The sequence below is a fragment of the Thunnus thynnus genome, chromosome 2, assembly GCF_963924715.1.
Source record: "Thunnus thynnus chromosome 2, fThuThy2.1, whole genome shotgun sequence".
Classification (NCBI taxonomy): Eukaryota; Metazoa; Chordata; class Actinopteri; order Scombriformes; family Scombridae; genus Thunnus; species Thunnus thynnus.
In genome coordinates this window covers 27,219,580-27,244,758 of record NC_089518.1, presented here as the reverse complement: position 1 = coordinate 27,244,758, position 25,179 = coordinate 27,219,580, and the positions used below count along the sequence as shown (strand labels likewise).

General features: G+C 40.0%; 1 protein-coding gene across 2 annotated transcripts in view; it reads right to left on the bottom strand.

The window, feature by feature from the left end:
* Positions 1–14,073: 14,073 nt before the first annotated feature.
* sema6a (sema domain, transmembrane domain (TM), and cytoplasmic domain, (semaphorin) 6A) overlaps positions 14,074–25,179 on the bottom strand; it is a 105,940-nt gene continuing 94,834 nt past the window's right edge. For both annotated transcript variants that reach the window (XM_067613560.1, XM_067613566.1), the window contains one exon: positions 14,074–18,531. In XM_067613560.1, coding sequence (XP_067469661.1) covers positions 17,369–18,531 — 1,163 coding nt within the window. In that variant the 3' untranslated portion in view covers positions 14,074–17,368. The remainder of the gene's footprint in view (positions 18,532–25,179) is intronic.

Sequence of the window (25,179 nt, the reverse complement as noted above, 5' to 3'; positions counted from 1 at the left end):
GTGATGACATGTATAGCCGCATGTCATCATTCAACCGCTGGCTGTCGAGGTGGTGTCCAGCAAACGACATGGACTTCATGGACAATTAGCAGATTTTCTGAGGAAGACCTGGTCTGATTAGGACAGACGGCATACATCCCACTTTGAATGGAGCTTCTATCATATCTAGAAATATGGCTGACTTTATTAGTAGATCAAAACCATGACAACCCAGAGTTGAGACCAGGAGGCAGCGCTGCATTCCTACATGCTTCTCTGTGCTTCCATTAAAGCAGTTACCCACTCAAAACCACATAGAAACTGTGTCTGCTCCCCGACCACTTAAATCAATTAAATCTAAAGTAAACAGAAGAGGAGTAATTCATAAAAAATTGAAAAAATTAAAACCACCACTGCAATAGTACAAGAAAATCGGAAAATTAAATGTGGACTCTTAAACATCGTATCTCTGTCATCTAAAACTGTATTATTAAATGATCTAATCTCAGATTATCTAATTGATTTATTTTGTCTTACTGAAACCTGGATGTGTCATGAAGAATATGTTGGAAAGCCTAAATGAACCCAGTCATATTAATACTCACATTCCTCAAGACATTTTGAAGTCAAGCCTAATAATCAACCCTAGATCTAAACTTAATTATAACTCATTCGAAAGCCTTGTTCTTAGTCTTTCACACTCAACCTGGAAAACTTTATGGCCAGTTCTATTTGTTATAGTGTACCGTCCTCCTGGCCCGTACTCTGAATTTTTTTCTGAATTAATTTTTTTTTAATTTATTTTTATTTTTTATCAACCTTAGTCCTTAGTACATATAAAGTAATTATAGTAAGTGACCTTAATATTCATGTGGACATCAATAATAATAGCCTTAGCACTGCGTTTATCTCATTATTACACTCAATTGGCTTCTCTCAGAGTGTAAGTAAACCTACTCACTGTCATAAACACACCCTCAACCTTGTTCTGATATATGGCATCGAAATTAAACATTTAATAGTTTTTCCACAAAATCCTATTTTGTCAGGGCGTTACTTAATAACTGAAAACCTTTTACTGAACTACACGCCATTAGACAAAAATGTTTTCCCTAGAAGTTTATCTGATAGTGCTGTAGCTAAATTTAAGGAAGTGATTCCATCAGCATTTGATTCAATGCCATGTCTCAATACAACAGAGGACCCACATGCTAACTTGAGTCCCTCCCATACTGATCATCTTGTCGATAGTGCCGCAAGCTCATTACGAATGACACTCGATTCCATCCCCCCTTTAAAAAAGAAGATAATAAAACATAGCTCCATGGTATAACTCCCAAAACCCGCTCATTAAAGCAAACATTGTGAAAATTTGAAAGGATATGGTGTTCCACCAAACTGGAGGAATCTCGCTTAGTCTAGCAAGATAGTCTTAAAACATATAGGAAGGCCCTCTGCAAGGCCAGACCCGCCTATTACTCATCATTAATAGAGGAGAATAAAAACAGCCCCAGGTTCCTTTTCAGCACTTTGGCCAGGCTGACAGAGTCATAAATCTATTGATCCATGTATTCCTATAGCTCTCAGTAGTAACGACTTCATGAGCTTATTTAATGATAAAATTCTAACTATTAGAAACAAAATTCATCACCTCCTGCCCTGGATAGACACTGATTTATCCCCAAACATAGGAACCTTAGAAACAGCTCTAACACCTGATATATGTTTAGACTGTTTTTCTCCAATTGACCTTCTTGAACTAACTTCAACAATTTCTTCATCTAATCCATCTTAGACCCCATCCCAACTAGGCTACTTAAAGAAGTTTTACCCTTAGTTAGCACTTCTTTACTAGATATAATCAATCTGTCTTGTAACAGACTATGTGCCACAGTCCTTTAAAGTAACTGTTTTTAAACTTCTTAAAAAGCCTACTCTTGATTCAGGCGTTTAGCCAACTATAGACCTATATCTAACCTTCCCTTTTTTCTGTAAAATCCTTGAGAAAACAGTCACTAATCAATTTTGTGATGTTCTACATAACAATAGCTTATTTGAGGATTTTCAGTCAGGATTTAGAGCGCATCATAGCACAGAGACAGCACTGGTGAAAGTTACAAATGACAAACAATGATATAGCTACTCTGGATGGCATTACTCTGGCCTCCAGCATCATTATAAGGAATCTGGGAGTTATCTTTGATCAAAATATCTCCTCCACCTCCACATAAAACAAATTTCAATGACTGCCTTTTCTCATCTATGTAATATTGCAAAAATCAAGTAAATCCTGTCTCAAAAAGATGCAGAAAAACTAGTCCATGCATTTGTTACTTCTAGGCTGGATTATTGCAATTCCTTATTATCAGGCTGCCCTAACGAGTCTCTAAAGACTCTCCAGTTGGTCCAGAATGCAGCTGCACGTGTACTGACAAAAACTGGGAAAAGAGATCATATTTCTCCAATTTTAGCTTTGCTGCAATGGCTCCCTGTAAAATCCAGAATAGAATTTAAAATTCTTCTCCTCACCTACAAAGCCCTCAATGGTCAGGCACCATCCTATCAGAGCTCATAGTACCTTATTACCCCACTAGAACAGTGCGTTCCCAGCCTTACATGTGGCTCCTAGATTCTCCAAAGGTAGAATGGGAGGCAGAGCCGTCGGCTATCAGGCTCATCTCCTGTGGAAACACCTTCTCTTCATCTCATCTCATCTTGCCTTGGACCAGCCCCTAGTTATTCTGCTACAGGCCTAGACAGCTGGGGGACTTCCTATGATACACTGAGCTCCTCTCTCCCCCTCCCCCTCTCCATCTGTACACATTCATGTACCATTAATGCATGTTACTAACTTGGCTTCTTCCCCAGAGTTTTTGTCCTTTCTCATCTCACAGGTTCCTATGGATCATGGTCGTGGACCGCCTGGTTATGGACCATGAGCTTGGATCACCTTTCTAAGCTATGGATCATGGTTCTGCTTGAGGTTTCTTCCTGTTAAAGGGGTTTTTTTCCTTGCCGCTGTTGCCAAGTGCTTGCTCATGGGGGAATATTGGGTCTCCCTTAAATAAAGAGTACAGTCTAGACCTGCTATATGTGAAAAGTGCCCTGAGACGACTTTTGTTGAGATTTGTTGCCATATAAATAAAATTGAATTTAATTTAACCAAAAAAATATGATTATTATTGTAAGGATGCTTTACTTTGCACCGAGTCTGACCTCTGGCTATATTACAGATCTTATGTAGAGTGTTTTAAATTTTCCTCCTCCCCATGCTGGAGACCTTTAGATAATCTTGCTACAGTATCTATCCGTCTCAGTGTCAAGGCTGTCCTTTTCTGGTTTCCATCTCAGACAGAAAAGTGAAAGGCTTATACAGATATAGAGACACAGAGAAATGAATTTCACACCAAGCCTTCCACATTTTTCATCTGATTTTTTGGATGTCTGAATCAGACAATCTCCTCAGGTCAGACAGTATTGTCTTCAAACTTGTTACACTTCTGAAACTGTATTAAGATTACTGCACTCTCATGATACTCAGTGATACCAGCATGATGAAATAGTTTGAATTAGCCTCCACCATTCAGTGTGTCAGGTATAACTGGTAAATGGTAATACATGCCCACAAATCCCTCTGTGATCTCAGTTAGATGTTCTTGTTCTCAGGGTACGGCAGCAAAAAAGGAGAGGTGGGATCACACTCATAGGCAACATGTTTCCTTACTTTTGTGTCTGACAAGCCCAGACAATCCTCTCAGACAACAGTTATCAGCCACCATCAGGCGCCATGTCTTTCCCGTTATGGTCCTGGGTGAATGACTTGCATGTAAGATGGATGGATGATGGATATCTTCATCTTTCTGTAAGATGTTTTCTTTTTTAAATGTGGGTGCAGTGCACCCACAGGTAGTTTTTCATCAATAGAAGTGGAATTAATTTCGGTAAAAATCTCTGTGTGTCTTCTGTGGATATTTCCATCTCTATAACTTTCTGTAATCCAGTGATCAACAGCATAAAAGCTTTATTTTGATTTTTAACCATGATAGCAGCACAGTTTAGTTAGTTTTTTGTGAAATTTGGTACAGATATCTCTTTGGCACACAGAGGATGACTCCTAATGACATTGGTCATCTCCTAACTTTTCATCTATACAGTATAGCTTCCCCTAGCAGGTCAAAATTTTCACATATCCACTAAAATATCTGTACATCTACGAGACAGATTGGCACAAATTTTGATACAGATCAATTTGAGTGACTTGATTTCTCTAGTGTCACCATGACATTAACATTTGTGTTTTTTAGTGAAATGTTTCCACCACTTTTTGATGGATTCCCATGAAATTTGATACAGACATTCATATTCTCCATAAAGTGCATTGTAATAACTTTGGTGAATACCTGACTTTACATATAGTATCACTATCAGGTTGATGCAAAGGGTTAACTGGAATCCAGCCATGGAAACCTACAGGTTGTTGTTGTTATATGAGTAAAAATGGGAGGGTCCACCACTTTGCTAGATGTGTGAGAAGATAACCTTTTTCAACTTGCTTCATGTTGTATTCACACAAAACAATTTCTACCAGTATCAGAATTGTGCAGGAGAAAACATAACCAATCACAGTTCTTCACGTCCCCATGTATCTCCATAAAGTGTATGATTATTTGTACACCTTTTGGGGGGAAGATGTATATGTCCATTTACATTTTCTGTCCTTAACTAGTCTTATCCGAGGAAAATTAATGTTTTGCAGAAACAACTTCATCAGCCGAATATTGTGAGTTGTCTAAACTCTCATATCTTTTACTGCATTTCCATTTGATCCATTAGTTAACTTCTCCTCTCCTGAATGACCGGCACTTAGGGAGAGGAGTAAAAGTAAACATTCATGAATCTCCATGAATTTCTATGACATGATTATTAATTTTCCATGCTTGTGTTAATCTGAAGACTTCTTTCTAAAACTCTTAGGCACAAAAGGGAGGGCAACAGAAGGGCAAGGGCTGCATGGAATAAATATACAATGAAAGATTATATAAAATAAAAATAAATGATGTGACTAAAATAAACCCAGTTGAAGCATAAGAAAGCAGATGCACTCTGAGTGTTCCTGAGTGAAGTACAATGTTAGAGTACATTTCCACAGGGTGGAAAAGCATAACAAGATGACAAACTCTGTTCCTTCAGTCAGAGTAGATGGATGAAACCCCGTCAGCAAATTAACAAGTATGTGGCAGCTTTCACACGTGCATGTTTTCACTCCTGTCCCCTGTCACGGTGGCCTGAGAGGGTGAGAGGGAGGTGAGACTTTTAACATACTACTCTTTTGACCTCCTGCTCTCACGTTTTTGATGACTGCAGGGACACAGACACAAATTCTGGGTCAAGGACCATAGTGGAGTTCTAATAATAAATGTCCTCATGTGAGATTAAATATGTATGTGAGTGAATCAACACAAATACCAATAATACATCAGTTAAAGATATAAGCTGCACTTATATGGCCTGCACTTACATCTTGTGTTTTCCTTAAACCTGCAATAACTGATTTTTTTGTCCGCTTGTGGGCAACAGAAACAAGTTGTGAACACAACATTCATTTATCATCACCTTTTAAGCTGATATGGCAAACTTTTTAGAAAACAGTTGCTAATTTACACGCCCAGCAGTTACAGAGCAACATCATCATTCATTTGGAGTTGTGTTTCTGTCCACCTTGAAGAATGAAAGTCCAATATTCACTGTCTTGTAGCTCTGTTTTTGGTCTCTATCAACTCCTGAGGGAAACATCTGGCACTTTAACTGCTAAATGCTCCACTATGTTCACCGGTAGTCGCTAACTGTGTCTGTTTGCAGTTTGGTGCTGAGCAGATAGTGTACAGTGGCTTTTCAGAGCTTTTTCACTAAAAGGCTGCCTGTTGAGGCCAAAAATGACACTATGAAAGCAGTGAGAGTGAACCAAAACGTAAAGTTGGAGCCAGACAGCTAAACAATGAGCTGAAACTCAGCAGTGTCGGCTGATAATTCTCTCTAGGTTCATACAAGCAACATATGTAACATTACACATTGTTATTTGATGTGTTGTTAGTATAGAAAAATATTGATTATAACCCCTTTAAAAATGGCTGTTGGTTTGGTCTGATGTGATGAGCACACAGCCAATCACATAACTATTCCCACCCTGTTTGATTGACAGAAAAATCATTTGTATGGAAATGCAGCATTATGAAATTATTAGTTAATTAAGCTTCATCTGTTCAGAAAGTCTTAATGAGATCAAGATCTCTTTTACAAGAGAGACCTGCAAACAAGTTACATAATAAACAATATTAGAACAGGATAATTTGGTCACACAAAGCAGTCATCACTTTTATTATTAAAATTTCACTAAAGGTCTCTTAGAGGGATATGTGCCTATAACTTCAGTTTATTTTGTTGTTCATTCCAGTAGTAAGGTGCACAATAATATTAATTATTCATTTTAATTTTAATTATTATTGTGTTATTTAATATTAAACATGTTGAGTGTCCATAAGGAATACCCAAATTCACTAATAGTAGTAGTAGTATTCTGATTACTTTTAGCCTCTGTAATATTACTTTTCCATATTCAATGTTAACAATATCAATGGAAAAAGCCAGAAGTTATGAATTTCAGGAGATGTGTCTTAGGTTTGCAAATAAACACAAATCTTATTTTGTGCCACATTTTATTGAGACATTGAAATCCTGCCTACTGCTCTTTAAATGGCTTCCTGACTTCAAATTGATAGTTTTATAACTGTCGTTTCCACAAAATCAGTTCTGTATTCACTTTCAGTCCTTTTAGCTTACAGCACAGAATGTTTATAGCTTCGGGAGAGAGCTGTTTATACTCAAAAACACTGATTACTCCTTCCTGTGCAAAATTAACAACATATGCAAAGTCCTTAATCAAGTGACATTTCTCTTTTATATCTTTGACACCCCGGTTGTGACTCAGGGCTCCTCACAGGATGACACCATTGATGGGAGCTGTACTCCCATAAATTCTGACTTTTTGGCTCTTCCTAAATTATAACCACATTTGATTGCTAATCACTGCACCAACACTGCTGGAGGAAGTCTACATCACACTAAAGCCTGTTGTAAATACAACTCACACTATGTGTTCCACACTATATTTATTGTACCCATATGGTGTTCTGATCGGACCAGTGGTGGCTCTGAACTGTGACTGTGAAAATAGCATGTTTACAGAAAACGTTGGGATGCCCTAAAAGAAAATAATTGGATGTAGCTGTGTTGTAGTTATTTTTACCCCTCAAAGAGGCTGACAGCATTGAGAAACCAGGTCACAGATTATTGTGGTATAAAGTTGATTGGCGTCTTCCCTCAACGTTTGGAGGGTGTTTTCTCCATGGCCACTGAAACTAAGTTTCTCCACACAAACACAGTTTCACAGGATTATCCTTGCACTCCTGGCAATATCAGCCAGTTACAGCCTTGCGCTGTGTGTGTATGTGTGAATTAATGCATGTGAGTTTGACTTTTCTGTCTTTGTCTTTTTTGGTCTATCTCTCCTTCTTTTATGGTCATTATGCTCTTAGACATCTGGTATATATGTGTGAGTGTGTGCACGACACGTTCATATGTGCATATGACTGTCAGATGAAGAGCAACCTTCCATCCCAAGTCCATGAACTCCCCTCCAACATCACCCATGGGCTTTGTTTTGATCCCCTTGCCAGTCATTCTCCTCAGCCACCTCTTAAGCCCCGTGCATACGTTACTGTGTGTGTGTGTGTGTGTGTGTGTGTGTGTGTGTGTGTGTGTGTGCATGCACAGGCATACGGGGCCACAGGGATGCATGCACAGTGCCCCTATAAGCCTTTTGTGCTCCAAATTTACACCGTCTTGCCCTTATTCCCACTGCCAATTTCTCCCCTGCTCATTTCACAGTGTATGCAGTGCAGGGCTTATAGCGGCAGAACAAGGCTTGGCTCTTTTCCCCGCTCACTCTGCCATCAGAAGTCTCAGAGGTATACTCCTCTTGCTGCTTCTTCACAGCCCAAGGCTTTTTTCAGAGTGTGAGAGACAGTTGCTCTCGCCCTCGTTCCTGTGAATCCTCGCTGAGAATCTTCTGCTGGATTCTTCTCGGTTTCTGAGAAGTTTGAGCTGAATGATGCATGCTGTAGTGCGCTGGAAATCATACAAGAATAAGCTGTTATCATCACAACGTTCTTCCTCGTGCATTGCGTCCCTTCCGTGCATCTTGCATCCTCAGTGAGCCATCATATCATGAGATGCTTTCAAGGAAATTTTAATGGATTTCTAGTTTAAGTTCATGTACAGAACGCAGGTTGCTAATGGAATAGGAATGACACGCATTTTGAATTTTGTATGAATGTGGGCATCATATTTCTCAGAAAGATGCATGCAGGTACACTTATATAATCAGAAAACTATGGCATCACAGTCACACAATGATATTAAATCTGTCTAGTTTTACTCTGTACAGCATATCTGGATAATGTCACAATTTAAATCCCACTCTCTCTTTGAATTTCACATTTGTCTTGGTACCCTGTGGCTGCCAGGCTTCATAACACAACAACAGCAGCGGCATGGAGGCCTATTTCATTGTTTCCACTTTTATGGGTCTCTCCTCTTCACAACAAGGCCACCTAAATGCCTTAAAGGTACATTTAGTACTGCTTAAATGCTTGAGATGTGTTAATTTGCTTCCTACAAGGGTATAATGTCTCCAGTGGGCTTTTATGTATTCGACAAGGCAATAATGTCTGCTCTGCTCTGTATTTTGGCCAACGTCCAGATTACTGCGAGACCTAATCAGCTTAATATGAAGTGGTGCAGATATTGTTCTGCGCACAAGACATAAGGTGCAGCTAGAAAAACTGACCATTAAACCACAAAGATGCTCAGCAAAGCAGAGATTACCACTGTGATGCTTTATGATCTGACATTTTTAAAATCTCTCTGGGTTTAACGGCAAGAGGCAACATGACAAAGGTTTGACTTTCTGTACCATTATAATACTTAACAAAAGTACAAATTCAGTAAAACTAGGCAAATTTAATCCAGTATTTTATTTATTTTCAAGTTTATTGTGAGGCGTAGTCTGTCGGGACCAGTTTACAATACAGCGGCAATAAGCTCTGCATCTCCACCGGAAGATTGTTTTTCCTCTGAGTCCAGGATTAGAGGCATTCATAAAGAAAACTACTGTACACACACACACACACACACACACACCACAACACACTGACTAGGAAATCAGACTCAGACAGTGAGACTGTAGAGTGTCAGGGCTGTAGCCAGGGTCTAAGAAATAATTTTGTTTGAGTCTAAAGGTGCCAGTGTACTCCAACAGAAGTGCTTGTCAGATGGTCTAACGGTTTCAGAACCCCCAACCCTCCACCCCGAGTACCCCCCGCCCTCTACCTTTCTAAGGTCTTGCCCCAGTATGTGGAGGTGAGAAACTTTGTACCTGAGCTCTTTTTTTAATTCTTCACACAGTGAAGTGTTGCTATCACTTTTGATGTGTACAAACGAGTGCAACACTATGAATGCCTTCCAGGAGAGACTGTATGCACCATTATCTCCTTATTTAAATAATTATCTCATCTCACACCTCTCTATGACAGCTAGTTTTTCACTTTGCCTTCAAGTATAGCCATTCAGAACAGCTATTAACAACAAACTTATTCTACGTTCCCCAAAATGCATCTTTCTCTCTCTATCTCTCTATTATTTCTGTCATTTGAATTTTCCATATATTTTTCATTATTCAGTTAATTGTCACATTATATGTTTTATATGTTTAACAAAAAGAACCTAAACTCAAACATTATATAGTATTATTTGACACAATGACCTGAATTGAGGTCTAAATACTACCATCTCTACAATGCCAGGAATAAATTGGAAGAGAAACATTGAGTAATTTATTTATTTATTGGCCTAAAAGTGGTCAAATTAAAAAAAAACAAAAAACAAAAAAAACTTGTAAAGCTTATAAAATATCCACATGACCACATGAGGACATGACCTATCTTAGCCACAGTGCGGCCCTGCACATTGCACCAGCTGAACACCAGACAGTCACACACACATTCATGTGATTGTAAAACAGACACACTGACTCCACTATGAGGCTCACATTCACTTATAACATGACACATTAACGACAAACCAACCAACACTGGAAATGGCCATTAAGGGGCTTATTGACCCCCATTAATGACTCATAGAGAGCCATATTAATTCACAGGGGACACATTACTCAGGGGTGTGTTAATGTGTGTGTGGGAACATGTGTCTGCCTCCCTGTCTGTATTTTGACTTTATTTAAATCTATGCAGGCCTTTTTTTTGACAAGGCAGATAATTATCTCTTCCGTTTGTTTATCTGTCTATCTTTCTGTGCCTTTGTGTTTCTTTCTTTTGTGTCTGTGTAGCTGTTGTAGCTGTAGCAACCATATTTTGGCAGAAGAATGCATAAAAAACCTACGATGTGTGCCATTAAGTGCAGCGGCGGATGCAGACAGTATCAGTGCTGGGATAATGATATCTGGATGGGAAGGCGAGGATTAGCACGCGGCTAAGCTTGTTGTGACCACAGATTGCGGGGCACTCGAAATGAGCACTGCCAGGCCACGGCCAGGGTGGATTAGAGTTGTGTGGGACTGATGGGGGCAGGGGCCGAATAGCTGCATGATTGACTAGATGGTTGACTTAAAGGCTAGCTGGAGGGTTTAATGGTTGACTGGCTAGTGAGTTTGTTGTCGGGATTGTTGGAAGTCTGGCAGGTTTCCCTCTGTAGCTGTTGCTGGCTGCGAAAAGAGCAACCACGCTCTTGGATTGACAGGTCATAGTGTCAGGTGACAAGCCAGTGTGATCTCTGCTGATTTACACTGAAAAGATTTACACTTAGCAGTGTGTGGCATTTCCATAGCGACTGCTAATCAAAGAGAAAGTCATACTAACTTCTAAATGACCACATGCATTAAAGTGTGAATGAATGAAGCTACAAAACCACAGAAACCTCACAGCTTGTTTTCTATTCTTTACTGGAATCTGCTGTGACACAGACTGAACATGCAGGGACAGTTAATACCAAGGAATCCCTCATTGACAGGTTTCAGTATATTGAGTTGTCAGTATATTAGATATACCCGGCTATAACTAATGCAATAAATCCTACCTTCATGAAGGTTTCAATGTTCAGTTTTTGATGAGACTTTTTTTATTAAGGTGTTGATTTACCTTTATGGTTATTCTGGTGGCTGTATTTTGTGGTGCTGTTGATTTGTATGGTATTATACTGAGATATTTTCCTTATTTTTAGTTTGTTCTTATACTTACTTCATGGGGTGAACTGAATATTATAAACAGCTCTCACCTAAAACACCTAATAAACCGGCAAATGAGTGTACATTTTGATGAAGTGATTGTATAATGGAATATTAACATGCTCATGATGGTATATACAAAGATGTATGAAATATAACTAGATAGAAATAAATCACTCTTGTCCAACCACCATCCTAACATTGAACAACACACAATGTTGGACATGTGTACATGCCCGTCAAATTATCCTCAATTATATGAACATCATGCCATGAATAGAATAAACTGTAAATAGCAACAGCAGCAACAACAGCACAACATGTTATGATACTCATACTGTCCAGTATCTACACATCAGATTGTGAACTCCAAGCATAAAAACGAAATACTGTCATCTCACAGCACATCAGTGTGCATAATTTTTTCAATGGCGGTTGCTTTTGTAAAGGTGAATATACAACTGATTGTAGTTTTATCAAAGAAAAAGTTACACAACATAACTTAAAGACAAGTGAGAAACAAATAATTATTCACTAACTAAAGTATGTTGAAGTAAGAGAACCACTCTGTTACATCAGGATTTTAATTTATGTAGGATTACTATTAACATAGATTAGTTTACATGCGTTAGATTATGTGTTTCAAAACTGCAGCCTGATATCTGTCCTGACTATGGCATATTCTTTTCATCTCTGTGTCTATCTAACCCCCTCCCACACCCACAAAGACCTAGACTTCACCTGTTTTGACCCCTTAGATGTCAACCTTTCAGATTATCAAGCCACACTCTGACTAACTCTGTGATAAGACAGGCTCACACTAGTCACCATAAGATATGATTGTGCTCCTGTCATGTTGGAATAGACTTAGTGGTGAAAATCTGAATTTTGATCTCTGAGTGGTACAACAACACACTGCTGCCTCAGTGGAGACTGCACAATGCCGCATTGTGAAGGCACCGACAGGCCTCATTAGCAGCACCACATCCTGGTTATCTGATCTCCATGCACAGTCTGACTTGTACCAATGCTTGTAACTTATGACTCACCTGAGGATCAAAGACAGGGGTGTTAAACTACCTGCCAAAGCCACCATTCTTGGCAAATTGATGCCATTGGTGCAGTTGGTGCTGATAAGTATTAGTCAGTACCGATTCTCTGCTGCTGATGAGATTTGTTTTCATGATCTGTTTTAAACCAGAGATATGAATGTAATAAGGTAATAGGTACTATAATGTGAGACATGGGAGCAGTTTTTATATTTAAATGGGTTTCTCCTTCGCATTAAGTAGTTTAATATCCCTCTCCACCAAGTTCTAATAATATTCTTTCCTCAGTTTCCATTCTCCATTTAACTGCTTACTAAGCAGGCATGTGCTATAACTTGTTTCATTGTTATGTACAGTAAATGATACACACAACCTTCTCCTCTTCCTCAAGTCAGTTAGGATAAGATTAGGTTGAATCTGTACCTTCAGAAACTGACACCAAGAAGAATCTTGGCATTACAGATTTGAAAAACACTGACATACAACAAAATTGTTAGCAAATATGTTCTTCTTTACACATTCAGCAGATACGGAGCAACATTAGGATTAATTTGGACTTGTGTCTCTGACCACCTGGTGTATGTAAGTCCAATATTCACTCTCTTTTTTGGTTCTCGTGTGGTCAAATGTTTATTTAGCCGCCACTATGTTCACAAGCTACTTGCTAGTTGCTAACTTTGTCTCTCTGCCATTCGTTGCAGGGCAGAGTGTGTACAGTTGGTTTATCAGAGCTTTTTCACAGAAAAATGCTGCATCTGGAAACAACGCTGGTGAGAGTGAAGCAAAAAAAAAAAAAAAAAAAAGTTGCAAGCCGGTAAGCCCAAAAGAATGAGCTGAAAGTAAGTAGAACTAAGGTGAACTGCGGGGTCAAGTGAAGATTATCTGTGGGTTCATCACTACAAGCAACACCTTTCACTCAACACGTAGTCACTTCATCGATTATTGTGCATTGTCATCTAAAAATATTGATCAGAGCAGCAAGCGTGAGATGTGTTTTGTCCATGTTTTTATCAGTATTTCAAAAGTCTAGCATTTTCTATCTGCCCTTGAGAAAGAGAATTTACTCCACTTCGATCATTATCGCTCCTTATATGCTGCACTTTATATCAAAACATTTACTTTTCCGCAGTTAGTTCTGAATGCAGCTGCAAAGGATTTTAAATCAAATTAAAAGACCACATCACCCATCACCTTCAGAATATATTTGAAGAGTTTATTGATTTCCTTTATGGAATTAAAATGGATTACCCTGAACCAACACTAAACTCTTAATGCCCTTTTGGACAATTATGTATTGTAGTTTGAAGGGTGATTTTAGAGTGCCTCCTGTACCAGACTGCCAAACAGAAAGCTGCCTCCAATCTAATCATTTAACTGACATAATCAATCATAAAACAAAGCAGGCCTATTCCCTCTATTTATAACCTAGTCTTACTTTTACTTAATAGATGTCTATGAAGTTAAAGAAATCATTTTCTTTTCAGTTTCCATTCTACTCTCAAGAGGAATGGTGAGGTCATAAAAGTACAATATTTTCTTTAGAGCAGATTCTCAATTGAAATAACCTTCAAACACCGGGCTTGGTCTTCCCCAAACAGTGTTGTATAAAATTCAACAACTAAAGAAGATGTTCCTAGTGAAAAGATAACCACCTCAGGCAGAGAAACAAGTGAAAAAGTCAAGGACATATCAGTCTTCATGACAAGAATTTTATTTTCTTTTTTTTTTTTTATTACATTTTGCATTAAATTAAAGAGTTTTTTTCTTTACAACATACATTAAGCTGTGAATCAGATGTTAAGGAAGTGGAGAGAGTAGGGCAAAAAACGTCACAATATCTTACAAGCTTACAAAGTTTAAAAGGTTTTCGAAGTTGAGAAGAGAGATGATTTTGCATCTAATAGCAGTGTATTATAACAAGGGTGAAAGACAAAAAGGCACACACCAAAGAACCTCACTGTCCACAGCAGCCTTCACAGTCAAACCCAATCCAGTCTTTAAAAAGTTCAAACCTCTGTCTGACATCAAAACGCTCCGTGTTACAGAATCTTAAATGCACCCACGGCTAAATTGACTCGTCTACACAGGATGTGGACATATAACCTTCTGAACCGGACAGATTTTCTCTGTATGGACATGACAATTCTCCAAGGCGAGAGCTGACACAACTGAACATTTCTATACAAGAAATGTTAAGTTGTAGATCAGCATTAATCCAAGCCTGAGAAAGTTGCTGGTTCACGCACTCTTCAATACACTGGAGGGTGTAAATAGGGCCTTGGAGCGCCCAGTAACCAGTCTACAATGCAGTGGGGTTCTGGAAGTCTGGAGTAAATACACCCTTTCTTACTTACTAATCTTGGTAAGTCATTGCTGGGATAACTATCTCAACTGACCCCAGACCATGTTTCTGAAGGGGCAACTTCCACCCAGCTCCCACTCGTCCTCGGTCATTTGCAACAGAACCCTGCAAGCGTCTATGTACACGTTAGTCAGGTCACAGATCCTACACATCCTTCTCATGTTAGCTGTGGATTGAGACATAGTTGGCTTTCCTCCATTGAGAAACAGAAAATTGCTTGATATCAAGAAAAATTTTACTTATCTACACATACAACACTAAGGGAGTGCTCTGTTGATTTAAGTGTTGGGAAGGAGGGGGGGGGTGGTGATCAATAAAAATCCTATTGAAAATTTGAAAAAAAAAAAAAAAAGAGGTCGGATTGGTATTAGTCAAATTCTCAGCCACTCTTAAAGGCCTTGAGAATGAGAGTTAGTGAAGCGAAACAAAAAATATCTATAAAACGTCCTCAAACTGTCTTTTCTCTTAGAAAAAGGGGGTTAAATAAGGTACATTTGTTAATATTGTTGTTTTAAAATGTCAACTTTCTTCACAGGAACCAGCCTGTTTATGCAACTGCCTAACAACTGAGTGTTAGGATACACATAAGAAGCCCAGGGCTGTATTAGTACACCGGGTGCTTGTGTGTATCTCATACTGTACGTTTGCTAGTGTTGTCGTTGCATTATCATTGCAGTGCACGGGAAAGATACACGTACATTGGCCTTCTCAAGTAACAAATGTTAATTGTTCAGTTAATCGGTCAATTAACCATCACTCCAAACAAACAGACAGCAAAAATAAAAGTAAAAACAAATACCAGGACTTTTAAATTGTATAAAATAGAAAATCAAAAACACTCACAACGTCTTCATCGACACTGCCAGCACAACATAAAGGGCTGCTTTAAGCGCATTAATGGCACAATCAGAAATGAACCACAAAGATGAGTGTATGTGTGTGTGTGTGTGTGTGTGTGTGTGCATATGTGTGTGTGTGTGCGTGTGTGTGTGTGAGAGAGAGAGAGGGAAAGAGTAAAAGAAGAAAGACTATCCTTCTTCTTCTCCTCCCTCTGGACTGTAAGTGTGTTATGTCTAGGGACCAGAATTACAACAATAACACCTACATTCTTTAATTGCATTTTTATCAAACCAGGGAAATATCATGATGTAAGAAAAATAAAAAATACTACAAGGAGACAAAGTTAACAGCTATTAAAGAAAACATTGTCACTACTTTAGGGTGTAAGGCACAAATTTACATGTGGAAAAAGAAGCAGGCAATACAGATGTTTTTATAGTTTTCTTTCTCGCCTGCTCATCTGTGTGACGCCGCTAGAGAAGACGATACGTTCCGGGATGGAGGCACCGCTTCGTTTGCTCGCGGCGTCACTTACAGCTTCTTTTTTGTATGTGTGTATGCAGATTCCCATACTGTTGCTGCAGCTGCATCTCTTATTTCTTTGCAACATGCAACAGTGAGCTTTGATGGCACAGGTAGGCCAGCAACCAATCAGGACAAATGTTACTGACTCACACAAAACCACAGTGCTGATTGGAGAAGGGAGGGGGGGGGGGGGTGCTCATTGTAGGAGTGAAAGGGTGAGATTCAGGAAGTCTTTTTTATGATTGGTCTAAAACAATGGAAATTCTGGTCCATGAAGGTAAAAGTCCCTGTCTGGCACAGTTTAAATAAATATCTCCTCCTCTTCACAGAGGTCACATATATCTCAAGCTGCAGGTCCCACTGAGCACACAGTAAGACCTAGTGGACCTTTAGTCATTAAGAAAGTTCTACTGGCTCCAGTTTAATGACTTTAAATAAGTTTTTTTTTTCATCACACTTGATTAATTAATATTAAAAGATCTCTCTTCTGTCCTCTCTCTCTCACTGAGCCTAGAAAGTCAGTCTTTTTTTTCAAAAGCACTTAATAAAAATAAATACAACAAGCTATTAGTATTAACAGTCATGTGTTATTCAGTAACCAGTACAGTAGAAGATTCTTCTGGCCCAGGCTTTCAGTCAAACCAAGGCAGGACTTGATTGCTGTAACACTGAGAGGCTTTTCACAGTTTCCCACAGAACTCAGGCCGCTATCTGTCCTTTCAGTCCAAGCTCAGTCTCTGGGTCCAAGTGCTTGCTCGCTCGGATTCCCCAGCCCTCAAGGTACTGTACAACAATGATTCTCCAAACCCCGGTGCTGCCTTCTTATGTGCTTTTACCAGCATGATAAAGTATCAGTTGAAGTCCCGGTGGCCAAAGACACCACAAACAAGAGAGCCACCGTCTTAGATGCTACAGGGCACCGTTGGATGAAATATTCAGGGCATCTTCTTCTGTTTCAGTAGCACGTGTTCCCATGTGTGTTTACACAGGAACTGGGAGCCAGCCAGAGCATGTGCTCGATGACGGCAACAAATGACGACAACCATTTTTATAATATTTACATATTTATATAAAAAGAAAGTGTTTCCTTTAAAAAACTGTATTGCATTTTCCACTGTACTGTACACCAAAACCAACCAAACAAAAAACACTAAAAGGAGATGCAAGTTGTACAGTATTCCCTGTTTTTTTCTCTATTTCAGAAAAAACCCTTTCACTACTGTCCGTTCACATTGGACTGACTAGATAACTAGCTGACTATGTGCAGGAGTCACTGGACTTGACTTTTGTTGAGAGTGAGACTACAGAGGGTTTGGGAGGGACATCAGGCTTGAGATGTTTGATGCCCGTTCGAGGCAGTGAATCGTAGGAGCTCATTCCAGGCTGCCGTGACAGAGATATGCCCTGTGCTGTCATTTGTATGGAGTCTACCCTCTGGGGCGCAGGGGGTGGAGTCTCCACACGGTTGAAGCTGTGATGTCTCGCCAAATGGGAGGAGTTAGATGAGTTGGTGTTGTGCTTCTTGAGGGCAGAGGATCCGGAAGCGGAGGATGCTGATCCTTTCCGGAGCCCGTAGACTGACGAGTGGACCTCCAGGCGTTTGCCCATCTGTGGGACTGCAGGAGGGATGGTGAGGGAGGCCTCTCGCTGGGGCACACGTGGCGGCAGCACCCCATCTGGGTCCACCATGTTGAGGTTGTGACAAGGGCTCTTCACTGTCTTGTACTCCAGGGTGGCCCCCTGGTCGTCCATGACACTGTGACCCATGCTCAGGTCACTGTGGTGGGGCTGCTCCACGTACTCGTGCTGGTAAGACTGCTGGTGCTGCTGGAGATGAGGCTGGAGCTGGTGCTGATGCTGTGGCAGAGGCAGGACTACCACACTGGGGATGTGGCCCGGCGAGGCCCTCAGGGGCAGGTCTGTCGAGATAACAGGGGAGCCCATAGGTGGCATGTCCTTGGTGCAAGCATTGATGAGGTTCTGGTTCCTCTCCCACTCACGGCTGCCCCGGCTAGGCTTGCGACGCGGCTGCATGGGAGTGGACTCAGGCGTTGGCAGAGCAGCGAGGTCCAGGTGGTGCTGGTCCGCTTTGATCAGCATCTTCCCATTTGGTGTGAGTCTCCCGTTGTGCATCAAAGGGGTGAGGATCGCCTCAGGGCGACCATCTTTGGCCTGCGTCTCAAACAGGCCCGTCAGCTTGGTCACACTGTTCATGGATCCCCGGCGGGAGTGGAGGTGGTGGCTGTCCTTTTCCTTGCGGCCTGTCAGGTCCATGTCTCGTCGCCGGTGGTCACAGACACAGTAGACTATGATGCCAGAGAAGATGGCCCCCATGGCAAACGCTAGGATGACAGCGATGGCCAACAGGGTCACAGGAACTAGCTGGTCGCGACCCTTCTGGTAGCTCTCACGGATCACACCTGCAGAGAGATGCAGAGATGACATTCAGACAGGCACACTACAGGAAGTAGAATTGATACTGCTGCTGCTGCTGTGTGTTGTGGGAACTTGTGAGAAAAATAGAGCTGTTGGGAAAGATGCATATTATTAGACTAGCCAAAAAAATAGAAAATAATATTGAATTACAATAATTAAAAGATATTTTCTGGGTAAAAAGATTAAAGGTTTAAATAATTTCATGAAAAACATGCAAATGAAGATGCGTTTATCCCATCATAAGGAACACCTATTCAAATCGGGCACAAATGGTAGCTTGAAGTAGCAACATTCAATATTTCCCGAAAATCCAATCTTAGACTCAAAATGTGTTTCGGAGGGGTGATTATGATTCACATTTTAAATCCCAGATAAAACCTTCAGCTGAAATGAAAAAAGATATGAACGGAGATAAAGGAGCCTGAAATACCCAAACCCTTTCTTCTCATAGATGCAAATGGGAGACTTTTCATAAAGCTTGGATCCAATCTCATGAATCACAGAGAATACATTAAAAAGCCTCTGATTAGGCGCTAAATCCAATGAGCTGTGTCATCAGTGTCTTATGAAAGCGCCACTTTCAAAGACTGGCAAAGACGGGCTGCGATACGGCCAAATAAAAGATAATTCAATAAAAGCAGCTATGAAGTATTCTAGCGGTGGGAGAGTGGGAGCAGCAGGTTGTGTGTAATAAAATGGGGTCAACAGTAATCTGCTCACACATACACACACACGAACACACACACAAACACATGCACCTCCCACACACACATGCACACAAATGATAACCTCCAGCCTGTTGATGAATGTAGACATCTAATGCAGCGCTCTGTTCCTTGGGTTAAACACACCAGTCTGCAGCAGAGAGATTTATAATGCGTTCACACATGACCTGTGGCCAACACAGATCAGTTACCACAGACAGAGGATTAGACAGGTGGGCTCTATCACGTAAAAAGCTCCCACTGTGCACCGTTGGTTTTGTGGGCGATGATAACGTGACTCAGATACACGTGTGAAATGCACTCTTTGTCTTGTATCAAAATATATATTATTCAGTGCCCAGTATATACATGTGGAAACATTTTTGAAATACTCCGTTCTGAGGAAACAAGCAAATCATGGCAATTTTTATTGTATTTTTTTTACAATTTGCTGTTTTCATGGTTTGCCTCACTTTTCTTGCAGCTCATCATAAAAGTGTTTCAATCTGCTCTGCATATTGAAACAGTTTATTTTCTTTTTTTTTTTTTTTTTTTTTTTTTGAAAGAAGATGCCACAAAATGAAGCGTTGCAATATTTCTGTAAAATCCTGAAGGGGCCGGGTAATCGTGTTTAGGCTTTTCAGCTCGGCTGTGTCACCGAGGACGTACTCAGAGAATATCTTCTGTGTCTCCTCAGTGAGACATAACACAGACACAGAGACAGCATGGTAATCTGTTCTCATGGAACTGAAATCCAGACTCTCTTAAACTAACATCCATAATCCTTACTCGCTGCAGTCATACTTCATTAGTCCAAAAACACGTCTTAAAACCTGTTTTCCTGGCCAGAATTAAGCACTGACCGATGCCTCAGTCTCAACATGGATAGAAAAACAGAGATGATACTTTTGCTCAGCTCATTCCTCATTTACTGTAAAAACAAAATGTCACTTTTCTCCTGAATAGAGTGCTGACAACTTGCAGCTTCGCCATATCTCATTTAGTGTTTAACAAGACTTTAAAGCGTCTTTTCGGCCAAAATTGTCTCTTATCAAGGATGTGCCCTGCTGTGTAGATAGTGCAAGAAGTGATGAGTGTTATCTGCAGTGAAACATTAAGGTTTGACATGTGTTATGCTGTGGACTCGTGTGACCAAATGGCCTGCCTGTCTGACAAAACATCTGCTTCCCATCTCATTCAGTAACATCTGACAACAAGAGAGATACTTTTCCTCTCTGCTATCTTTCATTTTGTTGACTTTCTTCTGTCCTCACTTAGATCTTTTTTTTCCCACTTTCTGCTACTTCTCTCCTTTAAAGAAACAATGAATCATTTTTGTGACTTTCTTCTTGTTTCAGAGGGTTTCCTTTCATACTGTTCAGCCTCCATATGCTAAGTCTTCTATTCAGTGGAAACTGGGAAGGCTGTAATTACAACCTTGTGGTCTTTGTGAGTTATCATCCTTTGGCAGAAACGGTGACGGGTGCTGTTTGAGAGCTGCTGGGTTAAACGTTTTTGGCAAACAATATAGCTTCACTTGAGGTGAGAAGCCCTGAAAATCTCCAAAAAAACATTTACGTAAGAAAATGAAAGCACAAGCATAAACAAATACTTTGGCAAATCTCTCTTTTTTCCATAATCCTTGATAAATGTAAATACATTCATCCATCTCTGTCTGCTTTGCTTACATGCTGAAAGAGCAAGTCAAAACTGTTGTGAATTTTCATGACAGTGAATTTATTGCCACTAAAGGTTAACTTTCTTCCACCAGGGATTTGGATTTCACATTGAATAACAAAGCCGGGGGCAGCAGAGCCAAACGGGTTGTCCACTTTGTTGAAGGGGGCGAACTGCGGAGCTGGATCTTTGTCTTCTATTCCGGGTGTGGGAGCCGAGGTTAAAGCGCTATTTAACCTGCACTGCATGGCTCTTCCTGTCTGCATCTTTTCTTGAAAAAAAAAAAAAAAATCTTTTCATTATTTTTCTCATTTTTTCTCCCATTCTATCCATCATTTGTCTTTTGCACTTACACGCGCTTCCGGAGGATACTTAGCCCAAGGCCTTGGGTAAAATAAGAAAGAAAGAAAGAAAAAAGAAAACTTTGAAGACCTCCATCTTTCATGTGAGAAATTGTTTCTCACCCTAAACATCAAAGAGAATGAGAGTAGCCACAGAGGACACTGGAGCTGTCTCTGTCGAATCACAGGACTTCAGGGCTTCAAATCAAGGTGGCTGCGTCGCTCATTGTTAAAGGCCTGTTTGTGATCTTGGCATACTTTTCAAAACTTTCACAACACGACCTTGAAAAGTATCAAAGAGTTGTTCAAACCCACAGATTTTCTGCTTTAGTCTCATCTTGTTGGGGCTCTGACTTTACAGTGACTTATAATCTTCTGGTTTCAACTCTCGCCTCAACTCCAGAATGCAGCGCAAGGCATCCTACAGTTCCACACTTCACTCAGCAGTTGAATTGATTTGAATTTCACACCGCCCTGGGCCTCAACATTCAGATATTGAACACATATCTCAGATACTCAGATATTTCTCACTGTCAAAACAGCCTGGGTCGGCAACACTTGCTTGTAAATCAGAAACATTGTAATCCGGTGTAGCTGGAACTTGTGAATACTCTCTCTGTGTGTCTGGCTGACACACATGCACACTCTTACACTCTTTTAATCTCTTCAGAAGCACCAACTGACTTAAGCCCACAGAGCTTGTCTTTGTGTTGGTGTTGGGAAAACTTCAAAGGCAGTTAAACATCACAGAGGGGTTACGGAGAGGGCGCTAACCTCTGACTGACGGCCGTTACTCACAGACATTATCTGAAAAAAATGATAAAAATCTTAACCGGACTCAACTACACTCACCGACATGTCACTTGTTGAAAGGCAAAACAGTGGACCTTGCCAACTAAAGAAGTAATGAAGTAGAAGGAAAGATGAAGGAGAGGAGCAGCAAATGTTCATTGACTTGTGTTTACTCTGCCTTCATTGCCGCAAGAGCCTTTAAAACTTCCTATTTGCTTTCAAGGACTTGCTTGTTGTCATCTTTTTAAAAGGACATTGCTGTTAAAATGATGACAGTAATTAATTAAGTTCTATTTAATCCCCATTTAGGGTATTATCCCATTAGGTGTTGTGTATGTTTGCGTTTAAGAGGCACTTGCATCAATGGTGTTATTCAGAATTAAAGCATTCATCAGACAATCCTGAGTCAGTGTACTGTATACTAATGAGCCAGTTAAGATATAATTAAACCCCTAATTATATCATTCTGCACCTCAGGTATTAACAGCGACGTACTAACCTATCCACCTCCGTGCATACATAGTGTAGTTTTTAGTACTCACAGGCAATCTGCTCAAATTAAACGTCCCTGGGAACATTTTTCATCAGCTCAATGATTTCTTAAATTGACGCTAGAACTGTTTGTATTAATGGGTGATCGACTTGTTAAGAGGCACTGCCCAGTGTGAATAACACTGCTAAAACAATTAATCCAGTTATTTCTGAATTTCAGAGCTGCCACGTCGACATTCTAGATACAAGGTTTTTACTTGACAGCCATTCCTAAATGTAGATTTGCTTTGAACTCTTGTGTGACTTTTCTTAAACTTATAAATTTGACCGCTCTTAATTAATACTCAATCCTGATGAGTCACTGTTCACCCATTGAAGTGTAGTGCTTTTTTATCGTGCACTGACTGTTGAAAATGTTTGACAGGCCTCTGACCTCTATGGATGACTAAAGTGCTATGTGTGATGTGAATATAGTATGTGCTGTAATTCATCCAGTTATAAATGCAGGTATTGATAATCCTTTAGAAATCTATTAGTATACAACAACAGGCCCTGCATAGTACAAATGAGAACAAAGACTTGGCTTGTGTCTAATTGACGAGTGGCTCATGGACACAACGTGAACATGACCATTTAAATTCAGTTCAAAGTAGAATAATGACAGCTGAATGTGGGTTAGACAAGCTTCAAAAGCACAAAGGGATGAGCTGCCGTGATATGAGATTCAGTCTCACATGGCCAAATGACAAAGCAAAGCTTTTGTGTGAGCCAGTAATAGCGAGAAGTCTTACTGAAAAGCATAACCAAAACACAAAAATGGAGAAGTAAGCAGCAAATGCGTGTAAAAAACAAAAGCAGTCTGAGAGAACAATAAGCTAATCAGTGGAGGAAATTATGGCTTATGGCTTGACGTCAGTCAGGGAAGTGCGTAATGCCGGGAAAACATCCAGTCCACTGTTTCTATTATGATTCACAATGAGCTGCAGATAATTCATCTGCCTCACAAAGGCCTATCAGAATCTTTGACCAGTAGAGAACACTACAACAAAGTCCTGTATTTATAATAATAGTGAAGGTGTAAGAATGACAGGAATATGAGTCGTAAGATTATTTGATTAAAACATGTTCTTCCCTTGAGTGCAGTCTTCTTGCGTTAAAGGGCCACTTCACCAACTTTTAACCTAAATCCTATCATCTTATTTCATAGGATTAAGCAGAATCCTATCCTATCTATTCTATTGTAAGGACATACGAAACTACTAACATTAAATTTATCCAGTGTCCTCTGTGCCTTGCGTGCTCACAAGCTCCTGGAAAACTCAAATGCATAATCTGGTGGTGAGCAGAGTTCATGTTAAACTAGAGCTTCTATTACCTAAAATCTAGTAGCCTCACCTCCAAAGGAAGGTAAAAATCAGACATCAACCAGGAAATCCTTCTTCTTTCTTTTTTTCTCACAAGTGGTAGAAGAATGCTGTTGCTGAAAGTATAATGTCTGATACACACTTTTATTTAACAGAAAGTTACTCCACTATTCTCTTGTTCCTGTCAGTTCTCGTTATTTCTTTCGTTGCCGTTTGCCGAGCCGATATGGGGATAAATCAAGTGTTTCAACCAGTAGTCCATACAAAACCTATATTTTTCCAGATACACTAAGATATAAGCCACAATTCTGCTTAATGGAGTCAAGGACAAACAGCCTTCATAACAATTCTGTGCATTATAAGAAAGTTTGAAACCTGAATTTGACTGTAAACCAAAAAAAAGGCATTTTTCTTCCCACTACTGGACATATTTGACAGTTTGTTGTTTCCATAACTAAAGCTAACATTCAAGATTGACATAGCATCCCCGGTAACGATGCTGAAATGTTTCTTTAACTGGCTTCCAGAAAGTGAGATGAAGTGAAACGCTCTGGCTATGAAGACTTTCTGTCATGGAAAAAAAAAAATAGCGCAGTGTCCCTGTGTGAGAGGGGTCATACTCTCCCTCTATTATACAAGTCTCACCTTGGCATACAGGTGCCAGGGAGCTGCCTACAGCTGAAAATAACCCTTGCAGAGCAGCCAGCAGACGGTTAGTTTTACTGTGACATGGAGGGAAATCATATTTGTCAATAAGCTATGGTGGTTCCCCTCTAACGGCAAAGAAATATCATCAAAATGCTGCGCAGCTTTGGAAGCATGATGTTTAAAACGATAACACATTAAATCCAACTAATCTAGTTTGTATTTATCAAGCATCCTCTTCTGTGAATTGACACTTGTGAATACTAATCCTGTGAATCATAATGAGTATGACATGACAAAACAAAAACATCTCACCAGATTCGCTTGTCGATTTTCAATATTCGTCCCAACATTGTTTCACTCTAAATACAGTTTAAGTCTGAAATGAGTTGAATTAGCTGGGTCAACATGAAATAGAGAGCGCAGACGTTGCAGGGTTAAAACCGTGGTCGAATGTGAGAACAAATGACTCAGAGGGATAGAGAGAAACGCTGTTGCTACTCTGTTCAACTACAATATTCACTGCATCTTGTGTCCTAGGTTATTCCACTTCTTCCTTTTGTGCAATGCTATCTTTCAGCCAGTTTGCCTCCCCGCTCTCTTCCCTTATAACCGTC